We start from the raw sequence: 9,716 nt of genomic DNA on the forward strand, positions 1-9,716 counted from the left end.
CATTCACTACTCTATTTCGTCGCAACTAAACGAAAAATGAGAGTACGCGTTTCTAAAAAAAGAAAAGAAAAAATAAACCAAACTACATATTGGAATGACCAGTTAATTGTAAATAATTTCGTTTTCGTTAAGTTTTAACGCGCCACGGGAAACGTTTAGCAGTAATTATACATGTCACAGTGCATTCAAGAGTGGTATGGTACTAAAATGTCAGTGTGCTATCATGATTACATTCAAATACCTCACTGCTAAAGATGGATTTATAGTTATGTAACAGCATCATCTGTGAGTGACACAGATGTAATCTCTTATATAACAATTATATCAATACAAAAAAACGTAAAACTTTATAGCGAAATAGTATTACTATATACTCTATGGATATACAAGTTGGCAAAGAGTTAAACATTCACTCCCTTGCCTGAATGGAACAATGACTCAGGTCGAAAAAGTGTACAAATTGGGTATTTACATACTACCGGAAATACCTTATACATACCTTCAGAATAAAACTACATTCGCAGCTAAAATAAACACGGTTTATCATCAATGTTCCCTTATCCAATTTTATTTTGAAGTTATGACTGCAAAGGACGGAAATTGCTTTACTTTAAGGACGCTAGCGAAAGTTGAATCAAAGTTGCTGAATGCTTGCAGCTAACGCTAGAGATGGATGTGTTTTCTTCTTCATTTAAATGAAATAAAACGGTCGTTTGGTGTAGTATACTAAACGCAGTGGTGAGCGAAACGCCTGCTTAAGGATGTCCAAAACTGAGTGCAAAGCAGCCAAAGAAATGACACAGGCGGTAAGTTACATTGTAGCGTTTTTGTAGTTAGACTGGTCACAAATATGATTTTCATTGTTTACTACAGATGGAAGAAACAATGCAGCGACTACGGGGAAGATTCCAGGCCATCACCGAACATTTGGAAGTACAAAATATCCTTGCTAAATTGCACGAGTCAACTTTTTTTGTTGTTGTCATTGCAGGGGTCCTCGATTTACGACTGAGTTCTATTCTTACGCCGCTGCGCAAACTAATTCATCTCGCGATGTTCGTAAACTCGAAAATAATATTAATTTTGTTTCAATTATTTAACAATTCCTACCTTTTTAAATCGAGAACCCCCGCAGACACACATATATAGTATGTCCACTGGGTGGTGCTATGCTATTAAGTTTTAATAGAAGCGTCACATAAAATCCTGACCTGTTTTTTTTTTTTAAATCTATTTGGTTGTTTTAAAAACGCATCAGTGGCGTTTGGGGAAATCGGAAAGCTGTGATTCCTTGACTATGGCACTCGAAGAGATGGGAACACGTATCAGTTGTCTGGAGGAGAACGTGATGGAGCTCATGACAGAAGCAGGCATGGACGAGCAAGCCGATTCCAAAGTGGCCGACGGTCTTCCTCAATAGATTCCACATCACATCACCACAGAGAACAAAACTATGGGTGCAGCCAATTAAGTATTACCGGTAAATGTAAAGCAATAATGTACGCCTTCACTACCTCTATACAGCACTTTTTAAAGTTTTAAAATTTAATTTAATTTAATTTATTATAATTTTTGGGGGGGAGGGGGGTGAACCCAATGTTATTTTATATTGGTGTATGATGCTGAAAATGCTATTTTGAAAAAAATGCCTTTAAATGTTTTTTTGAACATATATATCAGGTAGCTCACCTCAAAAAGTGAAACTCGTAGATAGATTCACAAACAATTTTTAAACATAATTTTGAGGATATTTTTTTTTACAGCTACCTCAAATTAGAATATTGCATCATCAAAATGATTTTCTGAGTATTTTCCCATGTGTCCTAATGAATATGCCAAAACTAGAATAAAACATTTTTAAACAATCAAGAGACTAGGAAATACAACAAAACAAGTCTATGCAAGTTTTATATGTATAAATATTTTTGAAAATGACAACTTTTCATCACGTTCTGCTAAACTGCCAAAATTTGCAAATAAATGCTTTTAAATACGTGTGTCGCATGTTTTTCCCCCCCAACTAGTGAATTAGCCCCCCCTAGTGGCGTCACCAGCTCATTGCTGGGCATTTTGGTTATCGCTGTCCATGGTGCTGATTTGTTTTCACATCCATTATCTTTATCAATGTAATTTCTCTTAATTGAATATAGATTTTAAAAAATGATTTCCGTTTCTACTACTTAATTGTAATTAAAATTTCTGATTCAACAAGTAGCAGTCTAATTACTAATTAATTTCTCATCACGTAGCATTTTCAGAATAGTGCGTTGAAAAAACAGGCTATAAGTGCATCGGTGACTATGTGGCTCACTTGGCGGACATGTGAGGGCATTACAGTAAAGTTATAGTAGGTGTAGTTTCAGCACCTGAGCTGCAGATGTCAGTATTTATCAAAACAGTCCGTGCTGCATTTGTGTCCACAGCATAGATGTTTGTGTGTCCTTCAAATACTAAACCAAAACAGCCCATTATCACAGCTGCCAGGCTCTGTTGCTATGGCAACCACAACGGTAGACTAGTCACTTTAGTTTTTTTTGTGTGTGTATTTTTTTATTCCTATTATTATGGAATTGTGCAGCTACCAGACCATTGCGTCATTACAAGACAAACCGGCAGTAGTACACAACACTGTGGAGAGGCGAGGGGGCGTGCGTGGAGGAGAGGCTGAGAGCTTCGACCCCGCGGCCCTCGTCGGGTGCCCTCCACTGGGATGGACGGGTCACTCTTCAACCCAGATTGGGGGGGGGGGCACTTCAGAGGGTAAATTAATGTGCTTGCGCAATTATCGTGTTAGTGTGTTTGCTTGTGATGGTACTTTGCCGCTCTTCACTTAGCTGGTGAAGTACAATATACATGCTAATAGTTTCAAGTGCCTTCTTTTCTGTTTCTATTCCTAGCAGATGCAGACCTTTATGTTGTCTGCACAAAATGTCTGTTAGTTGCTTAGTGCTGTATGTTAAAAATGCTTAGTTTCTATCTATCTATCTATCCATCATCCATCCATCTTTCCATCCATCCATCCATCCACCCATCCATCATCTTTCTATCCATCATCTTTCCATCCATCCATCATATTTCTATCCATCATCTTTCCATCCATCCATCATCTTTCCATCTGTCATCCACCCATCCATCATCTTTATATCCATCATCCATCATCTTTCCATCCATCCATCATCTTTCTATCCATCATCCCTCCATCTTTCCATCCATCCATCATCTTTCCATCCATCCATACATCTAACCATCCATCATCTTTCTATCCATCATCCATCCATCATCCATCATCTTTCTATCCATCATCCATCCATCCATCATCTTTCTATCAATCCATCCATCCATCATCTTTCTATCATCCATCCATCATCTTTCCATCCATCCATCCATCCATCATCTTTCTATCCATCATCCATCCATCATCTTTCTATCCATCATCCATCCATCATCTTTCCATCCATCCATACATCTAACCATCCATCATCTTTCTATCCATCATCCATCCATCCGTCCATCTATCTTTCCATCCATCCATCCATCATCTTTCTATCCATCATCCATCCATCCATCCATCATCTTTCTATCCATCCATCTATCTATCCATCCATCCATCATCTTTCTATCCATCATCCATCCATCCATCATCTTTCTATCCATCATCCATCCATACATACATCTAACCATCCATCATCTTTCTATCCATCATCCATCCATCCATCATCTTTCCATCCATCCATCCATCCATCCATCATCTTTCTATCCATCATCCATCCATCATCTTTCTATCCATCATCCATCCATCCATCATCTTTCCATCCATCCATCCATCCATCCATCATCTTTCTATCCATCATCCATCCATCATCTTTCTATCCATCATCCATCCATCATCTTTCCATCCATCCATACATCTAACCATCCATCATCTTTCTATCCATCATCCATCCATCCGTCCATCTATCTTTCCATCCATCCATCCATCATCTTTCTATCCATCATCCATCCATCCATCATCTTTCCATCCATCCATACATCTAACCATCCATCATCTTTCTATCCAACATCCATCCATCCATCCATCATCTTTCCATAATCTTTCTATACATCCATCCATCTATCATCTATCTATCATCCATCCACCCATCTATGCATCCATCCATCCCACACTTGCAATCATATGGGAGGGGGGGCCGTGGGTCTCTTGAATGCTCCGGACCACCTGAGGCTCTTTGATACCTGGTGTGCTTTAATCTGCTGTGGCGCTTCCCACTTTGAAGTGAAAATCCCTGTTACCTTTCATTCTCTCTGGCTATCACCACAGACACACACAAACACACGCGCGCGCACACTCAACCATCTGTTATCTTTGTCACCGTGAATTCGCCCAGAAACGCCAGACTCTCATTCATACATTCTATTTTATTCCATTGTGCCGCCGGCAACCTGCGTCTAAATTTAGCCCGGCAGTTATTTCAGGGCCGTGATCGCATACATCACCTTCTGTCGGCGCTCATATATTTCCTTCCACGCCAATAGAAACTTTTTGCTGGCACACAGGCCATTTCAGGTCTTACGGAGGTTTAGCTGAAGAAGTTGCCTACTAATAAGCCTAAAAAAATAAAAATAAAATCATGCTAATTTATTTCCTGTAATAACCCGATGTTACATGCCACTTGCATACATGTTTATATAGTGGATCATATCGTTGCATAACATAACAATATTTGAATGGTTTCCTGACAACAATTTAGTGATTTAGGGCTGAAAATAACATCAGTAACTAGGGCTGCTCGATTATGAAGAAAATATTAATCACGATTATTTTGGTAATAATTGATATCATGATTAGGACAATGATTAGTTTTTTGGTACAAAGCAAGAAAATGTAAAAAAAAACCATTAAAACAAATACATTTCTTTGAAACACTATAATTATGCAGGTTCCTTTTGGATCAAGCAAGAGTTATTAAATTAGTCATTTAAAAATAAAAAAAGGCGCAAATATATAAATATAATCAACAAAAAATTGTATCCATCTTTTATTTTTGTTTACGATTATGCCGCTTTTGTAATTATGGAGTGTATTTCGATTCATTGCACAGTAACTGATCCTCGCTGACTCCCACATCACTCACCAGGCCAGGCTGCAACGTTTAAAGCCACACACATTCAAAGTCACAAATAATATAGTGTGAAACGTTAGGAATGGCGACCCCAAGTGGCGAAAAATAAAACCTGCACCTCACATTCCCATTACTCAATTTATTGATGATTATCATTGGAATAATTTATTTCAACTGTTTTCGATAGCTGCAGCCCTAGTTTTAACCTCCAAATTGATCTTAGAATGTCAAAACTTTTGACATTTTTGCAATCAAAAATTTGACCTTAAATGACCAAATATGGTTCCTCTTCTGCTAAATTTGTACATTCATGACTGCCACTTAAACGGCACACTAACTATAATCCGCATCTACGTGTGCCTCCGTCCTTTCTGTGTCGTTAGGTTATTTGGTCGCCATGGCAACTGGCCCCCCCAGCCTCACTTGTCGCCACGACCGTTCTCTCCCGTCACAAGTATGTACTGTCTGTGTTTGGAGGGGCCCCGTTGTGCGCGCAGGTCGGAAATGGACATTGTCGAAAGATGAAACGCTGGTTTGAGAGTCGTGATTTCAAGAATACCCACAAGTTACTGAAAACTAACGGGAAATGTGTGCACTATATTCATTGATTCATTATGAGCGCCCCCTGGTGATTATTTGTGAAAATATTATGACATTACAAAATAAGTGCTCGCATGGCAAGCCTTGCGGATTATATTAAAGCTGCGGAGGATCTTTTTGTTTCTTCTCCTCCCTCATCTCATTCCATCTTCTTCTTCTTTCTCATTAATGTGGCTAATTGAGGATGTGTCAGACTGCCCTCTCTGCTCCCTCCTCCTTTTTCTATATGGAGTCACAGGAGCGGAATCATTGTTTGATTGGAGGTGATCGCCACGGTTGCCTACCCGCCCCCCTAACCCCCCCCCCCCCCCGCCCCACTTTCTCCCTGTCTACCATACACCCTCCCTTCATGATTAAGGGGCTCATTGCCCAAGGTGCTTCATCCATTGCTCTGCTTACAGACAGGCTCATTAACATCTGCCAACTTCATCAACGGCCAGCAAAGAGTTTGCTCGAAAAGAAATCCTGCTTGGACATTTTTGGGGGATATGATGTGTGGACTTAAGAAGAAGGAATACAGTCCTTGAATTAATATTTGAGGGGTGGAAATGAGAAGTGAACATATCTGTTTAGTATCTTTTTAAAGGCAGCCCCGTTAAACGTAAGTCTGATTTTGCACGCTTATAAATGCCACAAAATACACACTCACACGCACATGCTCACCCACATATAAAATAAAAAATAAAAAAAAGTAAAAAAAAATAAATAAATAAATAAAAAAGAGCGCAATGATGATGACATGTCAAATCGGTAAAATTACCGAATGAACAATAATGAGCTCTCCAGAAAAAAAAAAAAAACATGAAAAAAAAAAATCAAATAAATGCCTCAAAATAGAAGTCTTTTCAGCTCAAGTGACGATTATAGCGCCAGTCACATTGTCATCGGGTATAAAAGCGCAATCGTCACAGGGTGAGAAGAAAATGGGAGGAAAGAGTTCAAAGGGCCAGGATGGGAAAAGGTGTCCTTTATGCAGCGCAAATAAGGTCAATTAAACTTTATCACACGTGATTACGCACACGCAAACACGCTAACAATGTCAGACATTTCATTATCGGGTCACGAGTTCCTACGCATACAGCCGATAATGTTGTCACATTAAAGGTCAATTAGCTGGTGTAAATATGATTGCGTCACACAATATTGTTAATGTCATAGATCTGATTTGTTTTGTTTTTTAAATAAAAATTATTGCTAAAAAAAAAAGTTCAACGAATCATCATTTTTTTTTATAAATTTAACCCCAACGGAACTCAACAAATCTGATGTTTTTGTCTTCAAGTGATTATTTTTTGAGGGGGGGGTTGCAAATGTCACCTTTGTGACTTAAAGTCAAGCAAAATTGTCATACATGAAAATTTTGTTTTATTTGAAGTTTTTTTTTTAAAGCTGCACATTAATTAAAGTAGGTAATGCGTGAGCTTTTATTTGTACAATAAGTATTTTTTTTTAAATTATTATTCATTTATTAACTCATTCACTGCCATTGACGGCTATAGACGTCAAAAATTAATTTGAACTATTTCAATTAGTTTAACTTTTTTTTTTCTTTCTCTTTAACATGTTTTCCCATTTTTGTTAACAAGAGTATGAAAACCTAGATTTTTTTCATTGTACATTTAGAACAGATATAAAATGTGTGATTAATTGTGAGTTAACTCGTGAAGTCATGCGAATAATTACGATAAAAATGTTTAATCACCTGACGCCCCGAATTTTTAATAATCTTTAAGTTGCGTCAGGCGGTTAATTTTTTTTAATTGTAATTAATCGCATGACTTCAATAGTTAACTCACGATTAATCACACAATTTATATCTGTTCTAAATTTACAATAAAGGTTTTCATACTCTTAACAAAAGTGGGGAAAAAATGTTAAACTAATAGAAATAGTTCAAATGAATTTTTGACGTCTATAGCCGTCAATGGCAGTAAATGAGTTAATTTTTTTTTTATGATTAAGTACAGTATTTAAGTATTTCAAATATTTAGGTATGGAAAAATGTGACGAACAAATTCTGTCATGGCTACAACAACAAACAACCAATCAGAAACAGAAGGCGTGACTTTCGATGTCAATCATCTGTCGGTTTGTCCATTTTTAGCACCTTGACTAAAATGTGAGAGAGGACGCACGCGATGAGGAAAAAGTGCTTTAACTGCTCTGAAAGTGTATCACGTAGTCTTAAACAACACACCACACAAACGCAAACAATTGCAAGTGTCCGCTCCCAAACCAGATGGCAGTTGTAGTTCCAAGAATGACCAAGCATGGCGCCACAGAGCAGCCAAACTGACAGAATATACAAAGTTGAAGATAATAGAACCACACGCTTTTTTTTTTAATCATAAATATTATGTTTCGCATTTACATTTGTTGGGCATGACTGTTTCCCCAGCACATCTGGGGAGAAAAATGACTTTCAACACACCCGACAACAAAGTAGCCCGTCATCATCTTTTCAGGGAAAATACTCACATTTGTGTACTCTTCTGGTAAAAGTTAAGAGGGGGAAAAAAAAAGTCAAGAAGAGCACACGCAAATGTGAGGCTGGCGAGTGAGGGCATGATGAGCGAGGAGGGTGAGTGCATAATGGTAGACTGGATGTTCGTCTCCCGTGGCAACACGGTGTTGCTGGTGGATACACAACAAACACACCCTGCACACACTGGCACGTGCACAAAAATCAATAATCATAGGAGGGAGAAAAAAAAACAAAAAAAAACAAAGGCTAGAGGGTTTCATATTATTTTCATATTTTCAATTAAGCATGGTTTAATTAGACAGCCACAGTTCCTTGTGGAACACCTTGATGGTGTTTCAATTATACATATTTCAATTAAAAGTTAGGGAAGGGATTCTAAACTGAATGAATAATTGTGTTTGCCTTAATTATATTTTAAAAATAGCTCACCAGTGATGGGACATTGTCATTTCCTGGGAATGTGGTATAAGTGCAGAGATTTATAGTAGTAAAAGGTTAGATATTGACACTTACTGTCTATTTTGGTCAATTGATAAATATGGTGAAAAATCATTAACGTGATCAGTGTCTTCACATAAATATCGGAATAATATACGGTAATTAGATATCATTTATGCAAGTTTTAGCTATGATTTATTTCAGCCAAATTTGACCTTTGCACGGCAGTTCATTGCGAGTGCAAACGAGAGCCAAAGTGGTCCGGCACGAGCGTCACGCCGCTGATTTTATCTGATTATCTGCACCTCAGTCAAAGTGAGTAATGCTCACCTTGGAGCCAAGGACGAAACAGCAAAGATTACGCTATGTGCGGTCCGCGGTGGTCCTCGAAAGGTGATGGACTCCGTCACTCCCGTTGGATGCGCCTCGGTGGGCCTTGAGCGATCGATCGAACCCTTTGGGGTCAGCTGATTTATTACAGTTTTCCCATATATATATACATATATATATATTTATTTATTTTTTATTTATATTTATATATATATATATATATATATATATATATATACATGTAGACTAATGATATTAATGTATTTTACACTGTTAATTTATTGCACATTTTATGCATAAAAATATTATTAAAAATTGCACTAATTCTAATAGTAAATATAAATAAATATAATAGTAATAGCAAAAAATATCAAATTCACATTATTAAATATATTTTTTAACTATATATATATATATATATTTTTTATTTTTATTTTATTTTTTATTTATTTATTTATTTTTTAAATAAATTGTATCAAAAATGTTTGAATTCATGCAAACCAATTTTTTTTTTTTTTTAATAATAATAATATTGCTATATTAATGCATTACTGTTATCTGGATGATGATGATCAGGCCTCTTTTTTTTTATGTAAATTTTTTTTTTAAAGTGTGTAAACAGAGGAAAAATCAACAGTCTTTGAAGTCTGATGAATCCTCCCTCCCAATCTCCCCTCTGGACCCGTTCTGTGATTGACAGGCGGCTCCAGCCATCCAGACAAAAGAGCACCGCCTCCCCGGAG

The 9,716-nt window shown here is 37.2% G+C and overlaps 2 protein-coding genes across 3 annotated transcripts in view; one reads left to right on the forward strand and one right to left on the reverse strand.

Annotated features, from left to right (window-relative positions):
• slc66a2 (solute carrier family 66 member 2) overlaps positions 1–296 on the reverse strand; it is a 19,335-nt gene extending 19,039 nt beyond the window's left edge. For both annotated transcript variants that reach the window (XM_077548031.1, XM_077548030.1), the window contains exon 1: positions 1–296. This exon is cut by the window's left edge and continues 885 nt beyond it. The gene's annotated coding sequence lies outside the window, so the exon portion shown is untranslated.
• A 235-nt stretch (positions 297–531) lies between these two features.
• hsbp1l1 (heat shock factor binding protein 1 like 1) lies at positions 532–1,995 on the forward strand. Its single transcript, XM_077548032.1, has 3 exons — positions 532–806; positions 874–940; positions 1,305–1,995. Exons 1-3 carry the CDS (start codon positions 762–764, stop codon positions 1,418–1,420), a joined length of 228 nt encoding a protein of 75 aa, XP_077404158.1. The 5' UTR covers positions 532–761; the 3' UTR covers positions 1,421–1,995.
• Positions 1,996–9,716: the final 7,721 nt, after the last annotated feature.

This window comes from Vanacampus margaritifer, chromosome 17 (genome assembly GCF_051991255.1).
Source record: "Vanacampus margaritifer isolate UIUO_Vmar chromosome 17, RoL_Vmar_1.0, whole genome shotgun sequence".
Classification (NCBI taxonomy): Eukaryota; Metazoa; Chordata; class Actinopteri; order Syngnathiformes; family Syngnathidae; genus Vanacampus; species Vanacampus margaritifer.

What these genes read in the sequence shown, in the direction of transcription:
- hsbp1l1 (XM_077548032.1), top strand. Translation starts at nt 762, where the DNA reads ATGTCCAAAACTGAGTGCAAAGCAGCCAAAGAAATGACACAGGCG. An exon ending in CCAAAGAAATGACACAGGCG is followed by an intron (nt 807 to 873) that starts GTAAGTTACATT and finishes TGTTTACTACAG; the next exon opens with ATGGAAGAAACAATGCAGCG. An exon ending in CGAACATTTGGAAGTACAAA is followed by an intron (nt 941 to 1,304) that starts ATATCCTTGCTA and finishes TGACTATGGCAC; the next exon opens with TCGAAGAGATGGGAACACGT.